The 22,039-nt window shown below is 41.4% G+C and overlaps 2 protein-coding genes across 2 annotated transcripts; both read right to left on the bottom strand.

Annotated features, from left to right (window-relative positions):
- Window positions 1-839: 839 nt before the first annotated feature.
- smpdl3a (sphingomyelin phosphodiesterase acid like 3A) lies at window positions 840-8,203 on the bottom strand. Its single transcript, XM_079369661.1, has 8 exons — window positions 7,991-8,203; window positions 7,234-7,447; window positions 5,066-5,210; window positions 4,451-4,547; window positions 3,540-3,703; window positions 3,268-3,448; window positions 2,596-2,720; window positions 840-1,515 (listed from the first exon to the last, which is right to left on the bottom strand). Exons 1-8 carry the CDS (start codon window positions 8,079-8,081, stop codon window positions 1,210-1,212), a joined length of 1,323 nt encoding a protein of 440 aa, XP_079225787.1. The 5' UTR covers window positions 8,082-8,203; the 3' UTR covers window positions 840-1,209.
- Window positions 8,204-8,982: 779 nt separating this feature from the next.
- On the bottom strand, window positions 8,983-11,191 carry LOC306832283 (fatty acid-binding protein, brain). Its single transcript, XM_079356842.1, has 4 exons — window positions 11,045-11,191; window positions 10,687-10,859; window positions 10,141-10,242; window positions 8,983-9,271 (listed from the first exon to the last, which is right to left on the bottom strand). The coding sequence occupies exons 1-4, from the start codon at window positions 11,115-11,117 to the stop codon at window positions 9,221-9,223; spliced, it is 399 nt and encodes a 132-aa protein (XP_079212968.1). The 5' UTR covers window positions 11,118-11,191; the 3' UTR covers window positions 8,983-9,220.
- Window positions 11,192-22,039: the final 10,848 nt, after the last annotated feature.

The following is a 22,039-nucleotide window of genomic DNA, read 5'->3' as shown; positions in this document are numbered from 1 at the left end:
CTCCGCTTGACATTTCTCACGTTTGATGCATACCTCGTAGTTCACAGCAACACTGCAGCAAGATCTGAATCTTATATTCAAAAAATCACTCATGGAAGTCACATTTCATTTAAACTCAACAGAATTCATGAGCTCTACAGACGTGCAAACTTAACAAAGTTGTTAACAAGAAATAAATCACATCATGGAAGACATAGAAGCGACTTCATTATTATTTGGTATTTAGAAAAATGCTGTATAAAAAAAAAAAAAAAAAGACAGACTGATCGACAGCCGACTCAAAGTGAAGCCAAAATATTTAGAGCTCCCCCTGCTGACTGGCTGTGGTATATTAAACAAAAAACAAAAAAAACGCTGGCTGTGCGCAAACAGAGCGCTCGGAGGAAGTTGGTTGAACACTGAGAATAGAAAACGACGCACACGTGCCTCGTCTCCATGACAACGGTCGCTATGGTAACACTCTCTTGACAACGGCCGCAGAGCTTGGTTGTTCCCTGAATGTTTTACATTTGCATCAAACGGTGGGATTACTAGCCATCCTACTTTGATGATGAAAAATACAGACAGCGCCGCCATCATGGCTTCCGGAGAAATGACCACGAGCTGATCAGTAGAGGATTAAAAACATGCGGAAAATCATTGGCTGGTTGAGAAGAGTGCTGATGATGTCAAAAAAAACTGTTTTAGCTGCTCATCCCTCGTACTGACCTGAGGGACCTTTGATGTTTTTTACCTGAATTAAAAATGTTCAAATCTCAAACATGAGTAAAAATTGCACTCAAAGTAATAAATGTCCTCCTGGTCTAAAAGTTATTTCTATATTTGCATAATTAGGAGGTGTGGTCGAGTCGACAGGAAGTCCTGCCTAAGCTCCGCCTCTTTTCCTGCATCTGGACGAGTCCAACATTTGGCTTCACTTTGCCTTTTCAGATACCCAAAATGGATGACGTCCATGTTTTATACAGTCTATGTTCTCAAGCAGAGGTTACAGGTCATTTCCTCTTTATCTCAAGTTCTTATTTCAGGTAGTTCAGTTTATTTATTTTTTGGTCGCGTCTGGATGACTTTGGATACCAGAAAGTAACATTAAAGATAAAAATAAAAGAATTTCAGTCTTTTTATGAAGTCAGCAAAGTGGGAATTAAAAAAACAAAAAAAAACAAAAACAGAATCCTGAGAAAAATCCGACTCCCCTGACATGAAGATGTCCTACCACTCTCCCTGTCCCACACACTCAGAGTAGGACAGCTGGTCCAGGTAGAGCACAGCACACACCTGGCTGAGCTTACAGTCCCCTTCACAGCTGATGCTGCTGTTATATCCCACCATGTAGTGAGTGAAGTACGTATCGAAGGCTTTGCTCTGAGGCAGCCTGAAGCTCAGCCCCAGCTGGAGCAGGCTCAGCGGCCGCAGGTCAGTCAGTCCAAAAGCTTCAGTCATGATGTATTCAAGCCGCCAGTCGGATCTTTGTTTCTCGTTGGCTTCCGTCAGATTCAGATAGTACTGCCAGATATCCTTTAGAGGAGGAGAGGAAAAGCACCAGAGAAGGACGAGAGAGAGAGAGAGAGAAAAGAGTTTTTGAATGGCAGAAAAGCTGTTTTTGTTTCCTGACTGACAGCGTGATTAATCATCAAGAGAGACTTTCTTCTTTCTGTCGCTGATCGGAGTCTGGGCAGAACTTTTTCAGATTGTATTGTGAAAAGTTCCAGGAAGCACTCCTTTTTATTTTTATCTTCTTAAAGATGGAGTCAGTAGCTTTATCTTTAAATATAAACACAGACTTATACGGACGTGAGGTCGTTGAGTCGTGACTGGAGTTTGCTATCTTTTTTTGGGTTTGTTTTGATTGACGCTTCCTCCAGCCAATGAGGATGAGGGATACGATTCAGTAAGTTTTAAGCTAGCAAACATGACGGATGTTGACGAAGCCTCAGAGAAGAGAAAATATAATCACAGTGATGGAAAACGCCATGTGTCGGCTTTCACCCGGGGATGTGGAGTTGGCCTACACTAGCGCTTAGCTTGCGCTAACACGCGTTAGCTTGCTGTGGAGGTACAAGCTTGTAGCCTACATCCTGCAGCGAGTGTGCACTTCAGGAGGCGGGGCCTAGTTTGGATGCGTTTACAAGCTGACTCCACCCTCTTATGTTTATTTATTCTGACAAACTCAAGATCTCCTCAGATGCTAAAAAATCGTGTCCTTAAAATCTGACATTAATTATCCAGAGATTTAACCGACCAGGACACAAACTAAATCTTGTTTCTTCATTTTAAAAAGTTGAACATTTGGGCTTGACATTTTTTTTTTTTTAAATAAAATAAAGTCTATTTTTTGCAGCGTTGTTTTAATCTCCTCTGGCAGGAATTATAGAGAAACTAGACAGAATAATCTCAAAGTCTTCTCTCTGTAAAAATCAGCACGCACACACACACACACACACACACACACACACACACACACACACACACACACACACACACACACACACACACACACACACACACACACACACACACACACACACACACACACACACACACACACACACACACACACACACACACACACACACACACACACACGTCGCTCCTCACCATCACGCCGTAGTCCTCGGGGTCGTACAGGTACACGCGGAAGGCCGGGTTGTTGGAGTACGGCTCCAGGACGTGTTTGATGGGAGTGACAGCCGGAGCCACGAACAGAGAATTCACAGGTTTACCTTCAGGAAGCACAAAACACATGACATCACTCAGACGCACCGATCGACGAGTCCGACTCAGGCACATTTTATACTTTCTCATGTTCTCTTAATGGTTGTTGATCTGCTTTAACTTCTGTGTCCTTCAGATTCTCTTTTCATGAATGAATCGACGATGTTTAGAAACTTGTAGCTCGAAGTCTTTGACATAAAAATGTGATTAATTAGGAAGAGACTTGGGCCAATTTATGGTTATCCATCGATCCATTATCTGCTTTTCATGTTCGGGATCGGAGGGGGGCTGGAGCCAATCCCAGCTGTTATTTGGCGAGGGGGCGGGGCTACACCCTGGACCGTTCGCCTGTCAATCACAGAACTGACACATAGGTGCAGACGACCAGTTAAGATAAGGAGCATGTCTTTGGACTGTAGGAGGCAGCCGGAGCACTCGGAGAGAACCCACACATGCACCCGACATTCATGCTCCCGTCTGACGGGGAGTTGAACCAGCAACCTCCCGGCTGTCATCGTGCTCGACGTGCATCCTTCAGCTGGTTTGGTTTCTTACCTTGGAGGTCCAGCAGCACCATGACGCTATCTCGGTGTGTGTGGCCGTAGAAATGTCCGGCGACGACGTGACTGTACTTCCTGAAGATGGCGACCAGCCATTCGTTGTGGATCTTTCTCATAGCAGTGGTGTTTCTGGCGAAGGCGAGGAAGCCCACAGGAACGTGGGCGATGACGTAAACCTGGATTGGACAAGACAACGACCTGAACGATCAAACATGGCGGCCTGTAACGTCAGGATGTGAGACATAAAGACGGAGACGTGCGAGAGACCTTCTCCAGGTTCTGAGCGGATTTCTCCAGAGTTTTCTCGAGCCACTCAAACTGTCCCGCCGGGTCCGTCATGTTCTCGGTGGCTTTATCAGGACCGTAGTAAAGGATGGTGTTCAGACTCAAGACCCTCAGACCGGGCTTCACCAGCTGGGAGTAAAAACCTCCTGCAGGGAAGGAACAAAGGGAGAGGAGCGTGAGCAGAACATGCTTCAGCTTCAATGTGTCGGTTCTATCGTTTCCCCTTTAAATGCAGCAGGGAAGCAGTTGGCAGCAGGCCCGGTTCTACAGTTCTTACGTTGCACCCTCATGTTAGATTTCTGCACCCTCATCTGACTGGATGCAAATTATATATATATATATATTTATTTATTTATTTTTTTTTTTTTGGGGGGGGGATTATTATCAGTAAAAAAGGCTTTCAAATGACAACAGTGACTCACATCATGTTAGCTACATGCATAATCTGACCCGGGACCACCTGCAGGATCCAGAACACCCAAAGCACCATAAGCCATCTTGTTCTGGAGGGCCGGGGTCTGATCTTCATGTTAGAATAACAACCGACAGTTCCTGTTTGTGCTGCAGAGCTGAGATCATGCAGTGTCTCCGGTTTACACTTTTATTATATCAAAAAAATAAAAGACAACATTAAATATTCACCTGCTAAACATTCAAACAGCAACGTGTGAGGTGAAGATAGAAGAGTTCTGGCGATATGAAACGAGGAGCATGTGACAGAAACAGCGTTTTTAACCCTTTACAGACTGATGCTTTAAAGCTGCTATAAACAACCCTGCTTGTCTTCCAACTGAGTGCTGCACAGGTTAATATGTGATCTCAATTCTGCACAGTCCCCAGTGTGTGTGTGTGTGTGTGTGTGTGTGTGTGTGTGTGTGTGTGTGAGATGCCACCTTGTGAGAGAGTGAGCAGAGCTTCAGGCTGCAGCCAGACTTTCCACAGCTGAGCAGCAGCTTTGTAGATGGCATTGGTGGTGGCCGGCATCTGGTCCTGGAAAAGAAGTCCAAGCAGAAACACAGTGAAAAATACAACAGAGATGAGTGTGTCCGATCATGGACTCCCAGCTACACGGCCTACAGGGATCATGTTACCTCCCTCCTCCAGACAGCAGTCTGCAGAATTAAAGACCCACTACTAGCATTACATGTCTCGAATGAAAATACAGCCGTTCAACCGGGGAAGGAAGATCGATCAACGCTCCTTAACGGGGAGGTTCCACATCTGCTGTTAGCAGTTCAGCTCCTGATGTTCCAGAATCATCAGTGAAGCCTGATGACCCTGCGTCCTGCACGATGGACCCAGCTACCTGAGCTCACATCTCACAGCTCATCTCAGCATTAGATGAAAAATGCTCTTTGATCTGAGATGATGTTGACATCATGTCGTGTCTTTCACTCTTATTCTGAAGTCTATTGTTGCAGTTTCACATATCACATCATCATATTCTTCCCTCGTCGTGTTTTTTTATAACTTCTTACAAACTTCGAGGGCGGAGAATAAAAAGTTACCTGAGGCCAGAAGTCGTGGTTTCCCAGCGCGGGATAGACGGTGAGGTTGGGGAAGTTCTGTCTGATGCTCAGGGTCATGTTACTGATCAGCTGGATCACCAGCTCTGTGGACAGCTCGCCTGCAGGGACATGAGGGGGGCTGTCTCTGTAACACACGGGAAAGAAAACAACGCTGTCAGACTCTCAGACATCCCATCATCGTCTCTGGATAGACAGACGACTTCCACGTCACCATGCTCGTGTGCTGAATGTGAGATCTTGATGTGTTTACATCGAAGGCAGAGTCATGAGTTACAGTCACTGGAGAAGTCCAGGAAAACCCTTCTGTTCTCATGTCAGAGTTTCTGTTACGTTGCAGAAATGAAGCTAATTCCAGTCTATGATGGATTTCCCCTTTTGGTTGGAAAAGCAAACCGGTGCTACAAAGAACCCTGAACAAAGTACAGATCTGCTCGCACACTGACTTAAACACTCCCTGCAGTGAAGGATTAAGTGCTGAGTCGTGCTATGAAGCATTTTTAATTAAACCATGAATTCGGATCCTGTTCTGCTGATTTCCGGTTCAGTAAAAGAGAAACAAACGGGGAAGTGGAACTTTGTAAACTTGCTGACACACACTTCTGTACTTTTACAGGGAAACAAGTTCACATCCAAGCTCGGCCATCATCATGACATTAAAGGGGACATTTTCTCCCCCCGTCTCAAACAGCCCCCCCCCCTGTGCTCTAAATGAAACGTGTGTTTCTGTGCTTTGGTCCAAATATAACATGAGTCAAGCAGCAGAGGAGGTTTGTGAGCCTGTAGAAACCAGCTCTCTCAGAACGCTCCGTTTTGGTGTGTGTCTCTTTAAATGCAATAAGCCCCGCCCCCCCGAGTTTTCCCAGCAGACATCACTCTCTCCTCTGTAGAGACAGGAGTCATGTCCCTGACATTTCCCAGTGAAGATGAGACGCCACAGAGGCGTGAACGTCACGTCTGGAACGGCCAATCAGAAACAACATTCATCCGTTGTCATAAAACCAGAGGGAGAGACAACACAACAACAACACGCACACAGTGTTAAACAACACAGAGACCGACAGTCAAACGCAAGTTCTTCTTCTACGCTGCCACTTTTGGTAGAAAACAAACAAACATGTTTTGCAAAAGCTTCTCAAAGGTCAAAACTATGCTAACAGCAGCGACAGGAGATAGTCTGTGTCCGAGCTGCGTTTTCAGATCACACTCAATGTTTAATAGAACTAGAATTAGCACTACGGGTGAAAATTAGCAATTGTGCTAACTCCGGCATTTTTTACATTTCTGCTTTATGCTGACATGTTAGTGAATATGCAAAGTCCTAATTCAAATAAATAAAAAAAATATATAAAAAATAAAAGTTTGATTTGTCATTGTGTTGACTATCTTTGTAAATTCACCCAAACTGTTGTCCAACTGTTTCAGCCCGCTCGGACCGAGTCGCCCCCCACAAACACCGGCGTCCTCATGCATGCACGCCGTGCTCCGACCTCCACCTCAGCAGAGAGGAAGCGTGGACAGCAGGACCGTGAGGAACACAGAGGAGAAATCCATCCTGCAGATAATCCCCATGTGATCTTTCTGTTTTGGTGCTTTAAAAATAATGATTAATTGATTGATTGATTTTCGGCCTGCTGCTGTGTGTGCGTGGACATGCGTGTCTAATTTGTGTAAATTGTGCATGGTAAAAAAATATGCTGTGTAAAGCACTTTGAGTCGGCCGTTGTCTGAAAGGTGCGATACAAATAAACTCGCCTTTGCCTGAACTGTAAAAGTCTGGTGTTGCTACATGATACGAGGCGGTTTCTACAAGTTCATCCAAAACATCCTGTGGTGAAGTGTTATCACTGCTTTAACAGCTTGTTTTCAGTGCGGCTGAACCACAAAGTACTTACAGGAGGAAGTGGGGAAGATTCAAGAGGGGACACTTCCTCATTCTTGTGTGGTTTGATGATGATATATAAAAACATTCACACTTACGCAATAAGAGTTTACAAGTTTTCACGTCCGCTTAAAGAACAGGAAATGAAACGGTAACAGTGACACCAAGTTTACTGCCCAACTGAGCTCACCAGATGCATGATCAATTACATGCAACAAATTGTAAATGATTCTGTGTTTGGACTCAACACCACCATTAGCATACTGACCCGGTCCAGATGATGAAGTCGTCTTGCTGTGTGAGCGGAGCCATGTGAGAGAAGGCTGACTGGATTAGGCGGTAGGGAGAGTCACACAGAAAGTCTCCGTACACGCCGGCCTTGGTAGTGGGGACTCCTTTGGAGGAGAAGCACACCTTGGTGGGGTCTGGGTTCAGGTGGTAGGTGGGGTCCAGGTGGAGGTCGGTGATGTGCCAGAACCGGCCTGAATACACGGAGGGAAAGAAAATAATATGTCACCATTAAAGGTCACATATTCTCCTCCTCTTTCTAGTTGTTGTTACTAACATTAGTCATGCTTGTTTGTATATTTTCTTGAATAAATTTAAATACTACCTCTCTACTAATGATGATGTAAAGAAACTACTCTACTTTCTTTGAAGAAAAAAAAGAAAAACTCATAAACAGCGTGTGAGGCCGAACTCTGTCTGAAATACTCTAAATTTACTTTTTTATATATAATTTACAGCACATTGTAACTTTAAAAGGTTCACTATTTAACTTAATATTAATTCTCTTTATCTGAAGGTTAATTCGGCCAATAATAAAACCACAAACACGAATAACATTCATGAAAATATCGATTTAAACATCTGTATCTCAAAGCATGTTTCACGATATTCAGACTGATTATGACGTTTAGAGGATGAAGCGGACCTCCCCGGTGTGTTAAAGCGAGTCTTTTGCAGAGGATAGACACACGGTGGGTTGTGAATGTCAGCTGTCATCAGCGGGAGTTTGTACTCACCTGTACCCGGCAGGTAGCTTCTTCCAGCGGGAGCCGCGTGCAGGAGAGCCGCTCCGAGCAGCAGAAACAACAAACTCACAAGTGTTTCCATGTCTGACTGTTAAAATAATGTGCTGTATCACACAGCCAAGATATGAAGTAAAGCTCAAACCACTGGGTGTCATTCCCCTCTGATGTAAACAGGAAGTGTTTGAGGTGATTACGTAAGCACAGGAGGGGGAGGGGCTTAACAGATCAAAGTATTTTGGAGGAAGCCGGCGACTGTAGTTTATTTTAACACAAAGAGCCTGCTTAAATTTAGTATTCAAAGTTCAAGCAGTTGTATAGCTTACTCATAATCAATTAATTGACCAAACAATAACACATAAACAGGCTTTTATGTACTTATTTTTTATCAATGTAATATTTTGACTGTCTTTATTCAATTTGAGTTTTACCTGTGGACTCCAACGGAAGCCCTGAGTGGACATACCATGTTACTTTTCACTCAACTTGTCTGTAGTGATAATTCTGTTACACTGTACATAACTATTTTTATTCTTGTCTGTTACTTTCTGACGTTTGTTTTGTTCTTTCTGTGCACTTTGGATGTAAAGTGCTTTATAAATAAAGTTGAGTTCTTGCATGGTGGACGTCTCGGTCTGCTGCTGAAGGAGCTGCTCAGTGCGGTAAAAGATATCTAATGACCTCTTTAAGAACTTTAGTAATGGAGCAAATGAGGACTGCAGAAGTCCTTACAACTATGTCAGGGGTAGGGTGGGTACAATTTGTGACCTTTCGTTTGTTTCCATGGTGATAGAGAATAAGAGGAGTGGGTCATTTTAAGGTCACATGCAGAGAGAGTTAATGTCGCCCTCCTTTCGTAAGGTCAGAGGTCGGACCAGATAGACTAGACAAGACTTTTAAATGGTCTCAGCTGTGTATCTCTTCTCCACCATGATGAATGACGGAGTAGTTATAACGTATGAGAAACACCAGAAACGAGACAAGTGTTTACTCTGTGTTTTTTTTTATTTTATTTCATGTTTTCACACAAAGTATCAAAGATGATCCATCCATCACGACAGAAATGCTTTCATGTAAAAAAAAAAAATCTTACAAAACATTTGCAGCCTGCAGGGGGCGCACATGTGGAGGATGATGAAGTGCAAAGAGGAAGCATACAGTCAAATAATTAATTATAAAATCAACACTTCTTGGCCGGTTTTTGGACGCCATCAGTCAGAGCTCTCATGCCTTCTCGTAGCTACGCACCGCGTGGATGTCTTCAAAGGTCAGATTCTGCAGAGGAGAGGAGACGGTTACCATGGCAGCGAGGAAAGGATTCACAAACATGCTTACTTTTGGAACAAATAGCTAACTTTTACAACCAACAGGGTTCCCCTGAGCACTGCGGCAGGCCTGCAGATCATCTGAAGTGACGGCCTGTGTTTTGGACTTTGCATCATTTTTTTTGCATTTGTAGCAAATTTCATGTAATGGCAATTTTTTTGCAGCATTATTTTCTATTTGATATTATTATTGTTACTTTTTTGGGGGGTGGGGGCGGGGTTATATACTTTATCAATAGGGAGGTAAAAGAAGGTTGGTTATCCTTGTCGGTCAACTTGTTATAATCTGTACATTAGTAATTATAGATAATCTATTTTGACTGTTAAATTGTAGAAAATAATACGTGGTAAGAAAATAGAGTCAAACTGATTCTATCTGGCTACTATAAGAGCTATAAGAAAATCGGCCTTGAGTTGTTTTTTTGTCCCAAAAGAGACCGTATAAAAAAAAAGGTTTCTAAATAGAATTGAAGTCGTGAAGGGAATTGAAAAAAGAGAGGAAATAATACATTTTCCCCCACGGCATACAGAAACAGATTTTTTTCTTCACAACAACACTTTTATATTTTGGACTCACCATGATATTTGAGAAGGAAAAAAAAGTTGTATTAAACATTAAAAGAGCTCCTCAAATTGTCAAAATGAGGATTTAATCTGCTGTATTTTTTGTTCAGGGTCAAGTTGTAAGATTATGTATATATTTGTATTTATTCTATTGATTTTAAATCACGCATATTGCTCAAACTAAACAGAAGTCAGAGAATCGTGTGAGTGTGTTTGTGTGTGTGTGTTTGTGTGATCTGAGTGCATTCGTCTCACCATGACCATTTTGCCGTCCTTGATCTCTCTGACGAACTTGGTCTCTTTGCCGTCCCACTTCTGGACGTGGACCAGCTTGTCTCCGTCCATTGTGACTGTGGACTGAGAGACAAAAGAAAAGCGTATTTTTATTTCGACCAAGCGAGGTGGAAAATTTGCGCGTAATGAGGCTGCCAAACGCTGGTTCCATTTCCGGAGATCGTGAAGATGCCAAATCCTGTCAATGACCCCAATAATGGAAACAAAGAAACACCCCCGAACAATCAGACGGCAGGTTTGTGCAAAAACCTCATTCAGAAAAATGTGCTTCTAAAATTACAATCTGCTACAGTATAAACACAAACTTTACATTTTAATGAGTTTAATGAAACTGAAGTTTAACATTAAAGCAAACTTTAGCAGCAGATGATCCCCAAACTGGTCTGTGACAGATCTTGTAGTTACATCAAACATGTAAATGCTTTGTTTGGTCTCTCCTTCTTCTGCGTCAGTGATCTTTTTTTAATGAGAAACAAACTAGAATAAAGGCTTCAGGTGTCCTCTTACTTTGCAGTTCCTGTCATCGGCGGTGGTTTCGTCAAACTCCTCTCCCAGCTTGAAGGAGATCTCTGTGTTTTTGAAGGTGCTCTGGGTGCGGACCACCACCTTGTCGCCCTCCTGGCTGATGATCACGGTGGGCTTGGTTACATTTCCAACCTGTCGGGTGGCGAAACCAACACCTGGTGCAAAAAAATATAAAATAAAAAACATGGGTGAAAAAAAAGTTGGTTGTTATTGACCAGAATCTCTGAACATCTCAAGAAAGCGTCTTCAGGGTTGGACATGAAGAGTTCAGCCTGGATTTATTGTCTTTACAGGTCAATTTAAAGAAAAACAGAAAAAGAAATGAAATGTTTTTACTCACCGAGAGCTTTCATGTACTCATCAAAGTTCTCGCTGTCGATCAGTTTCCAAGTGGCACAGAAGGCGTCGACCATGGTGGCGGTTTGCAGAGAGGCAGAGTAATGTCCAAAGTGAAGTGAGCAGGCTGCAGCTTCTGCAAGTGTCCCCCCCTGGAGTTATTATTCTCTTGCTTATTAGTATGCATCAAAGGTGGGCGGAGCCATGCAGTCCATTGGCTCAGGAGATTCTCTCTGAGTTTTAATTGGAGGTTTGAACTGGGTCACGGTCTTAGGGACCCCTTTAGAGAAAAGACTTAAATTAGCTCATTTGTGGGAGTAATGATGTAATTACTCTGCTTTACGGGTGTCACTCGGGTTTGTAAGGGATGAAGTTTGGAGTTTGTAAGACAAAGAAAATTCACTTTTATGAGCTTCATAAATGTTCCTTTAATAAATCTCACCTTTGCATTTTGTTTAGTTGTGTTTTAAACACATTTAATTTTAGGCACTTAATGTGTGTGTTTCTGTGTCTTTAAAATTTAAGTTCTTTTTTGTAATTTACAGAGTTGTAGGAATAAAAATGTCACTAAAAAAACAGATCATTAAATAAATAAATGTAAAAAGATTCAGATGACAGAGGGAATGAATAAAACGTAGGATATTTATGAACAAATGTGTAAATATAAAGAGATTTTAAAGGCTTGACTGATTTCATTTGAGTTTAAAATTCAACAAATTACAAAAATGATTGCAAATCAAAAAACGTAAAAAATACAACATTTAGTCCTGACTGAGCGTTCTGATTGGATGAAAGGCTTTCCCAGAGTGACAGCACACAGAACTATACTGTACAGGACTTTTAAATACAATCATCACAGCAGTTTGTCTTTAAAAATAAATAAACTAGTTTGGTAGTTGAACTGTTGTCAGATCAGCTCGAGATGTTGTTCTAAATCATTCATCATCATCAATCATCATTTTTGGACTTTTTGATGCCGTTGTTGGAGTCACAGGACCGAAATCAGGGAGAGAGAGAGATAGAGAGAGAGAGCGCACAAACTATCCACATGTCTTGATTTTAATGTATTTTTACTCACATGTCGAGCACCTTGACCAACATAGTGCTCGTAATGATAACACCGATAACGCAGCTTTCCCTCATACTGTACGATATCAAAGGTTTAATCAATATTTATCAGAAACAAAAGGATTTAAAACGACAGAAAGAGCAGGAGCTACTACTAAAGGAGCTTGAAGTTGGCTTTTTTATTCCTTACAACAGTCAGGAAAGTTTTTTTTCAGTGACAGCAGGAGCTTATTAATGTGTGTGTTTTAGTAACTTTTTAATCCTCTGTCAGCGACGGGCCGAGCGTCTGCTGTGAGGAATGTGTCCTGTAGGGAGCGTCAGTGAAGCAGAATCACTTTGTTTGACAGCTCTTTGTCCTGAACATGCATTAACAACCCCCTCCTATACTGCAATTCCTTCATGCTCAACACACACACTAATTAACAAATGTGTGTGTGTGTTTCTCACACAGGGTAAATGTATAGTGGAAGTGTCATGCCTGACCTCGAGCTTTCTATAGAGGAACGTTTGTTCTGTTGTCATTAAAGGAAGCAGAAGTTTACGTTGCTCTATTAGACCACTTGCATCCGTTGCTGTAGACCATGTCGTCTTTTGCAGGTGATTTAAAGAGACAGTACCTATTTGTAAAACACCTTGAAGTCACTCATTAGCATCGACTTGACTTGATTCTTTGGGGGGTTCATGCAAAAGTGTTTTCTCTTGTGCTTTCAGGCACATTCGCAGGATTTTCGACAGGTGTCATTTTTATGTTCTCATGTTTGGACCCTTCGGGGGCTACTGTCACTTTTCTTATGGACACATGGACCACTAAAATGTAGTTGAACAAGTATATAACTAGAGGATTTCCCCGACCAAACAATTATATGCTGTATTTTCTGAACGTTATTTAGAGGTTAAAAATGGCTCTCTGGACTCTGTCTGGAGCTATAAATAAAAAAGCAACCAGGAGAGTTATGGCTTCACTGAACTTCTCGTATCTTCAAACAGTGTTTCATTGACGAAATGTTCCTCTGAGGACAGTTTGTGTTTACAGTTATAAACATTTACCACAGAATCTGTACACTTCTCCAACTTTCACATTCCTCTCCAAAAACTCCTGAGTGCATCTAAAAAGCGTCTTAACTTTTGAGTTAAAGTCAAATTTTACAGTGTCAGTAGGAAACCTCTGTAAGGTGGCCCCACCTGACAGTACCTGCTGAACATCACATGAAATCATTAGAAAATATTCAAATTCGAACAGGTATAATAAAGTAAAACTACGCCCACTGCAAATGATATTAAACCCATATAAGGAGGGAAGCATTAAATAATCACCAGAGGTAAAATACACATCATGACTCCTACAGTGAGATTAATTTTCTGTTTTACTGTCCCGTCTGAGATGATATAAGAGATGCACGTTTAAGTCAAATGTCTTCCATTAACATTGAGTTTGATAAACTTGACTCAGGCTTCAGAAGAGGAACTTTCTGCAACGTGAGAAAAAAAAGGAAAGATATACTTCCATTAGCTTCTGAATTTTTAAATGAAGTAATATTGGTTTATTATCTGTCTCAGTTCTCTGTCTGAAAATTTTATGCTGCTGTCTCTTTTCAGGACTCTCTTTACAAAGAGATCTTTCATCTCCTTCATCTTTTTTCCTGGTACATCCAAAAGGGTTCTGTATTTTGTGTGCATGACAGTCAATCAAATTCTTATGTTAAACTATGTAAGAGTTATCCAAAAAATAATGATCTGAGTGCTTGTTGCCTGGAAGATATGTCATGAAGATAGTCAAGAAGCATGAATACATGGAGTGAGCTCATTGTGCTGTGAAGGATCTCTGCTGCCCCCCTCTGGAGACAAGCAGAAAATAGCAACACTGTGCATAAATTTTTTTCTGTTTCTTGGAGGCTGTTGCTTCATCTGATGATCTCCCTGTTTTTTTTAATCTCATGACAGAAATTAAAGTTGTCATTTTTATTATGCAAGCTGATTCATGTTTTTTTTTATAAAAAAAAATTAGTTACAACTCTGCTTTTAAAGGGCACATATTCTCCTCCTCTTCATCTAGTGTAAAAAAGTCTCAGAGCTCATCTATTTCAGCCCTGCTCAGAACAGGCTGTTTCTGTGTCTATAGCTTTAAATATGTAAATGAGCTGTGTCTGACCACGCCCCAAGTTTCGGCGGTCTGAAAACACCTTGAATGACGTTAACACAAACATTTTATGTCATTTGACTTTATTAAGCAGTGAGCTCTTTAAACATTTATCCGAAAGCTTTCCAGAGAGATGAAGAGTTAATTTGACAAAACCTCAGTAAGATCTAAAACTTGTCATTAATTGATTCTGTTCAACAATAAAGGAAGAAGGTGTGACTTTTTAAACCAGTAGATGTCGCCCTTGAGCACCAGCATGAAACCAAAACAAAGTTCTGTTTGGCCACGCCTCCTCCATACCGAAGCGTACCGAAGGCATGATGGAGTTAAGTGTAAGCAGACCAAATTGTTGTGTTAGCAAGCTAATGTTTGCACGCTAACGTGACGTTTAAATAATCAGTGAGTATGTTCTTCTTCTTGACTAAAACAGCTTTTGTACACAAGGGGAGGAGCCGGCTGTCCCGTCCATGTAAACACAGCTCTGACAACAACACAGCCAGCAGGACTCCAGCTTCGTCCTCACTGTAGACAGTCAGGACAGTCACACATTCTTCCTTTACTCTTACAGGTAAATGACGCTCATCATTCACATTAATGCAAACACAAAATATCTTTTTAAAGGAAACACATCATTAGATTAACAACACAAACGTAGCTGCCTCGATATGTTCCAGGATTTAAACGTTAACAAACATGTATATTTCACTTCGTAAGTTGAACGCAATGAGCTGCACACAACAAGTCTTATTATAAAAGTCAGACTAACTGTGTTTAAGGAAAAAGAACGGATAAATAAAATGAAGCTTATATGGTAATATTTGAGAGAAAGAAAACAATTCAACAATTGAACCCTCATGTCTGTCTGCGCTGTCTTATTCTAAGCGTCTAACCCGGAGCTGCATCATCAGACTTGTGAAATGGCCACTACTGTTAGGGAGGTCCCTGTGTGTGTGTGTGTGTGTGTGTGTGTGTGTGTGTGTGTGTGTGTGTGTGTAGCATGTTATCTCCCTGCCTATGTACCTGGAGTGTGGACCTAATTAGCCAGGGATACACAGGTGTGTAAGGGGGCGGAGCAGAGGTGAACAAAGGGAGAGGGGGAAATGTTTGCTGGTGATTTTTTTTTGTTTGGGGTGAGCAGTGGACTGTGTGGCTGGAGAGAGATGGTTTTTCCCAGATGAAGATGATGGAATACGTTTTTTTGGAAGGTGCGGTGTTTCCTCCTGGACAGGGTTTTTTTGGAGTTTGGAGGACCGGATGTCGCAAAAGAGACCTGATTCTCCCGGGGTATGCCAAGACGTAAGTAGGCCGCCAGACCAGTGAGTGCCAAACGAATGGCCATTTTCTGTTTCCTTTTTTTGTGGATTTTTTTTTTTTTTTCCCCTTCCGGATTTGTTTCAGCGGACTTGGACATTTTTCTGGCATGTTAAAGGGGGACTTTTCTGTGGCAATGACACTTGGTTTGTTTTTTTGTTAAAGATGGAGTAAAGTCTGTATTTAATTTCCTCCAGAGCTCTTTTGATTTATTTTGAGAAATTAAGGTCCTAACCCAGTGACACTATTGAGACACAGTAGGCTTTGAATAAAATATTTAACTGTGACCCTAAAAATATTAAGGGGATTGTTATAGACGTGTTCCTGAACTTCCCTTAATTAGTGAAGTGTATATCTCTCATGGTGTTTAGCAATCTTCTTTTTTTAAACACAACAAACACTTGTTGCTTTAATGCAGGCAGACCACATCTGTTTTCTGGTTCCTCCTTCCTTTATCTGTCATGAAGTTCACACACTGTCGATTTAGCTATTTTTGGGTTTCTGCAGACTCTTGGATGTGACTCAGTCGAGCTGATCAGAACATGCAGAATGATGAGCAGAGATAGCGATGTTTAAATGAACAACAGGTACAGAAAAGGTGTACAAACCTTTAACTACATATGAACACATGCACATCAAAGTGCCTACAGCGTATATAAACTGGTTTTGAAGCTGGTTTATACGGCGCACCTGAAGTCTGAAAAGGTATAAAAATATCTTGTGCACTTGCTATTTAACTTGTGTGTACAAGAGGCTATGTTGTGCACACAAGATATTAACTGGATTTATTTAGATTTTTGGGACTTTGGGATCTCCATAGATTTACATTACATGTAGAGGTACAGTATAATGCTGGGTCTTTGTGCTACTAGGAAACCTACAGCGCCCTCTTTTGAAAGAAAAATAAGCATCTTATAACTATTGAAAGTAAACAACAGAAAGTCTCATACAGATACATCCACATGTACCTGTTTTCTACTGAGCCCTGCAAGGCTCAGATAAGACAAAAAGCTGTCCTTCATTAAAACAAATCTTTGCTCCCTGATTTGCAATGCGTTTAAAAAAGGCTTTTTATTTTGTCCAACCTGAGCCTTGTGGGGCTCCGTAGTGTTCAGTATAAAAAGCTGAAAAGACTTTACTTTGTGTTCTTATTTCTTCGGTTTGTTGATGTAGAGGCCGCTGGGATCAGCGGAGGCTCCGGCGGCAGCAGCAGAAGAAGCAGATGCAGGTTTCACAGAGGCATAGGTCACTGAACCATCGTCGTCACCACAAACCTGGAGATAAATCACAGAGCATTAAATACTACAAAATAATGTCGTGAAATGCAGATTTCAGTCCGGATTAGGGTTGCAAATTGTAATTTTCCAGTAAATTTTCAGAAACTTTCCGAGGACGTTAAGCTTGGGAATTTTGGGAATATTTAAAATCGGAAACTTTCCTTGGAAATTATGAGGATTTATGGGAATTGACTGGAAATTGAGGGTAATTTCTTCTAACTGTATCATATCCAAGCATAAATATAACAGTTATAATTAAAAAACATATTAACAGATTAGCATCACATTTTTAAAATATATTTTCCCAAAATATCATCAAAACTGACTTCCCCTTATGTAGTCCACCCGCTAAAACATCCAATAATCTGTGGGCTCAAAGTGTGGACCAGGGTTCTAGAAACCCTCCGTGCATGTGATGGAGGAGTGCACAGTGCATGTAGGGGGCGTGGCATGAAGGGGGCGTGGCCTCACAGTGTGCAGTGTGCTCTCTGATTGAGGAAAAACATATTCAAGTGTACATGCATGAAATCTGGTGGTTATAATCAATATTAAACAAAAACATATTTTCCCCATCTCTATGTAGGTTCCCTGTTCAGGGCCAACCTTCAAATTTGTAAATTCCTGAATTATCTTCCTTTTAATTCCCACAAATTCCCAGTGGTTCCTGTTAATTCCCATGGAAAGTTTCCAACTTTGAAAATTCCTGAAATTTTGCAAGCCTAGTCAGGATTCGTGTTTTGTAATTCACATCCATTATGACTTTGATTTATCAGACAGCTTACCTGAGCTTTACTTCTTCCCTTCTTGTTGTATCTGATGGAGGCGTAGGAAACCCCGCCTTCAGGATCCGCCTACACAGAGAAGACAACAAATCAGCTGTTTCATCATGACCCGTGGCTTTTGATTGGAGCAAATTCTGTCACAGCTCTGAAGTGGCATCACCATCAGACTTCCCTTTTTTTCGTTGTCACGCTCTGAAGACTGAAGGGCGATTTATCACACTGAGCTTTTTTTGTTTTTCACACTTGAATCTTAAAACAACCCTTCAGGTCGGATTGTTGAATCTAATATGGTGACGTGTAGCGAGCAAAGAGGGTAAAAGGTGTGAGCTCACCGTGTCCTGACTGGTCCCTGCAGCAGACCGAGACCCTGCAGGGTCAGAGGTCAGCTCCTGGAGACAAAACACATCACATCATGGATTCAGTGCAAGCATTTCTTAGGGAGAAAAATACAATTAATGCATGCTTCAAAATCTTAGAATCCAGAGTCTGCCTGCAGGGGCGTGTCCAGACTCTCCTGACCTGGGGGGCCCAGCTGTGGACCTGACTTATGCAGGGTGGCATGCAAGGTCTCCAACACACGTCTGAATATTTATACGGCTACAAACTTGTGTGCACGTCGGCGACTTTGTAACAAATGTTTTTTTTGTGCATTTTTTGTTCAGCAGCCAGTGAGAAGAAACATCATCATCAAACGTTTTAGGACTTACAACATCGTCACTCGTCTGCGTTCTGTTTCCTGCAGAGACACACAAACAGCTGGACTTTAACTTCAAAACAAGAAACATTGATCATCCAAACTTCTACATGTTCAAATGTTCTGCATGAAAATGTCATCGTCGCTCTCACCCTTCCGTCTGACTTTCATGATGACCACTAACAGCGCTGTGAAAACCACGACAGGCACGAGGACGGACAACCATTTCAGGCCTGAGAGAGAAATGAAAATATGTGAAGCATGTCGGCTGCAGACTTCTGTCATTAATCAGAATCAAACACAGAGAGGAGAAGACAACAGGAGACTCTACCTCCTGCAGGAGCAGGAGATAGTGTTGGTGGTTGTCTTCTTGTTGGTGGTCTTGTTGTTGGTGGTCTTGTTGTTGGTGGTCTTGTTGTTGGTGGTCCTGTTGGTGGTCTTGTTGTTGGTGGTCTTGTTGTTGGTGGTCTTGTTGGTGGTCTTGGTGGTGGTCCTGTGTCCTCACCTGAAGTCAAGATAAACACAACTCTACAAACTGTTCAGCACAAAACTTGTGTTTTAATATAAAAATTAAACTTCATAACCCATAAAAAGTTTAAATATTTTCAGTCCAAAGTGAGGATGGAGAAATTATCAGAGAAACACAACAAGAGACAAATGAACTTCATCAGAGTCTTTATAATTATTCTAATGTTTCAGTTTATTGTTTGAATTAGAAAAGATCATGATTGAAATACTTACTCTCTCTAACAAGTAGACGAACTACAGAGTCCTCGCCTATCTTTGGTCCACCTTTTCCTTTGTATTGTTGACAGACATAACGTCCATCATCCTCCTCTGTGATCTTCTTTACAACCAGAGAACAGTCCTCTGTAACTCTCAGTCTGTCTGATCGAATGTCAGGCGAGTTTTTAACCTGACCAAGTGCAACCAGCTCTTCTGCTTTGTTTCTTGAATCAACAAAGTTCCAAGTCGTATTTTCACACTTCTGTTGATCTTGTATCACAGCTTCACAAGGCAGCGTGGCGTCCTCTCCGACTCTGAATGTGACGTCTTTATATCGAGCTGCTGCTGTTGAGAAAATGACAAAGAATAAAGTCCATCAAGAAAAAGTCGATTATATTGACAATTAGTTTGAGAGTAATTCTTCATCTGTGGTTTCTCAGAGTTCATTAAATCCATCATGTTAAAAAAAGGTTCAATATGTGATATAAATGTTCTTACCAGCAAACTGAAGCAGCGCTGTGAGAAGTAAAGAACTGTGAATCCATTTGAGCTGGTTCATCCTGATTCTGCGTCTCTATCCTCCCGTTGTCACGCTCCAAACTGTCTGACTTTCTTCAGTAGGGCTTTTTTACAGAGACGCTGCATCTACTTCCCTTTCATAGTGTGATGTCACTTCCTCATTCGTACTCGAAGCCTGCTTTAAGCGTTCATTTCTATGAAAGTTGTGAAATCCTGTTAAACTGTCATCAGGGTTTGAAGAGGATAAAAAAGTCTCTTGTGTTTATTTCTGAGGCGGTCGAATGAAGGGTAGAAAAGTCTGTCTTAAACATTAAAAGTAAATGGACTTGAGCTTGTACATTTCTACTGAAAGCTTTTTCACACCGCAGGTCAAACCCACACGTTCACACATTGATGGTCGAGGCTGCTCTGAGGAGAGGAAGTCAAATGTGATGGTTTCAGATAAACGTTCAGATGGTGTACTCAGGTTTAATAATAACGTCTGACTCCACTCTGAGGTTTCTAACTCTACCACAGTGTTTCCTGAATCAAAGATCCAACTCGTATATTCACACTGCTGACACGAGGCATCCTCTCCAACTCAAAGAGTGGGCCTTCGAATGTCTGTCGTGAGAACAGAGCTCTGATGTCATTTTAGTGGTGGGAGATGTGTTGACACCTTATTCTGAGTTTTTTCTGAGAAGTGAAGGGGAAGTTAGTTGGTGAGGTCGTTGGTTTTCCGTGAGTGAGACGAGCTGCAGCAAACATTGAAGAGCGTTCTGACTGACGCTTGTGTCATGACAACACTCCTAACTACTAATTATGAAGTAATTATTGAAATGTTGGAAAGAGTTGAGTAATTGCTGGATTTATTTTACTGTTTTTATAATCTATTTATTATTTGTGGTGGAAGTAGCTCAGTCCGTATAGGGACTTCGGTTGGGAACCGGAAGGTCGCCGGTTCGAGTCCTGGTGAGGACCCAAAAAATCTGGAAATTGGTCTGGTAGCTGAAGAGATGCCAGACCACTTCCTGGGCACTGCTGAGGTGCCCTTGAGCAAGGCACTGACACCCAAGCCCCCTTCAACCAGCTCAGTAGCGCCTGCTGCCCCCTCACTCTGACGTCTCTACATCAGTGCATGTCCACAGGATGCTGTTTGTGCAGGTGTACTGTATGTATCAGCCTCTGTGTGTTACATGATTTCACAGTGTAAAAACCTAATATGACTTCAATCAAGTAAATCTTCTTCTTTCTTTTTTTTTATCCATATAACATGTAATCATAGCTGCATTCATTAGGTGCCTGTGAGAGAAGCTTCATGCATCACATCCTGAGCAAAACCATGTGTGAGTGACGCCTCAGGTTGATTTTTTTTTTTTTTTTTAAAGGTGATGCAACTTTACGTGCTCTTGTGACTTCAGTGAACTCTGATGGCACCTCGGTGGCTGCAACACACACACACACAAACACACACACACACACACGCACACGCACACGCACACAGATTCACAATAAAAACTCTTAGTCTTTTGGGCTCTTGCTAACTGACACTTTTGAAAAAAATGTAGAGTTCACGCACTTGCTTTTAAACTTTTGACATCTTATTTTTAACTTTTATTTCTCCTTTTATATTTTTTACTTTACTGATTTATATTAGGGCTTTAAAAATATCTTGTTAGAATTGTTTACCATTTTATTTACTTTCCTGATGTCTGTTGGAGTTTGAAATTTTTTTGTCTGATTTTTGTGGACCTTTTTTGAATTTTCAATAAATTTAATAACATCTTCTAAAATCATCCCTTTTTTGATTGACCCTCTTCACAACGCCCCGTGAGCCTCGGAGGTAAGCATTGAGCAACCACACTACACGCTATACGGCACACAAAACTGACACTTCACACCTCATACCACCAAGCATCCGAGTTCAGGAGGGTCACCGTTAAGGGATTTTACTTAAACTTTATTTTCCAAGGAAACGCATTTAAGGCAGTAAATCCTGGAGGCGGTCAGATGGACCGTTCCTACTGGACTGGGTGTCAGATAATTTTATCATGAGCTTCATCTGCTGGGAAATAGTCTCTTGGTTGATAATAAAGGTAGCCTGGTCCATGTCTTGGATGTGCAACATTACTCAGGCAGTTTAATAAGAAAGGAGAACAGATAATTTATTCAGATGATTGAGCTGATTGCTCTGCGATCTGTTGGTAATGCCTCTGGGCTCCAGTAGTGGGCGATCAAAACTCTGCTTCCTTTTCTTTATCCTCTTTATGATGATTCATATTTAAAGGTACAACACCTGAAATATTAGACTCAGTGTGATTTAATGGAGTCACAAAAAGCGTAAAGGAGAATTAAGCGATTAAAGTTTATTTATATGCAGATAACACTTTAATATGATTTAATAAAGACGTGATTATTACAGACTGAAAAACATTAAAAGAGGTCTATAATGCTGATCCATATTTAAGTACATACATATCATGTTACCATGTTGGATGTCCATACT

Source organism: Symphodus melops (assembly GCF_947650265.1).
Source record: "Symphodus melops genome assembly, chromosome: 1".
NCBI classification, from domain to species: Eukaryota; Metazoa; Chordata; class Actinopteri; order Labriformes; family Labridae; genus Symphodus; species Symphodus melops.
Note: the sequence above shows the minus strand (reverse complement) of the source record. Positions and strands in the feature narration are given on the sequence as shown.

Coding starts and splice junctions, on each gene's coding strand:
- smpdl3a (XM_079369661.1), bottom strand. CDS start 8,081: ATGGAAACACTTGTGAGTTTGTTGTTTCTGCTGCTCGGAGCGGCTCTC. Junction 7,448..7,990: donor AAGCTACCTGCCGGGTACAG/GTGAGTACAAAC, acceptor CCGTGTATTCAG/GCCGGTTCTGGCACATCACC. Junction 3,704..4,450: donor TCTGCTCACTCTCTCACAAG/GTGGCATCTCAC, acceptor CCTTCCCTGCAG/GAGGTTTTTACTCCCAGCTG.
- LOC306832283 (XM_079356842.1), bottom strand. CDS start 11,117: ATGGTCGACGCCTTCTGTGCCACTTGGAAACTGATCGACAGCGAGAAC. Junction 10,243..10,686: donor CCGATGACAGGAACTGCAAA/GTAAGAGGACAC, acceptor TTTGTCTCTCAG/TCCACAGTCACAATGGACGG. Junction 9,272..10,140: donor AGGACGGCAAAATGGTCATG/GTGAGACGAATG, acceptor TCTCCTCTGCAG/AATCTGACCTTTGAAGACAT.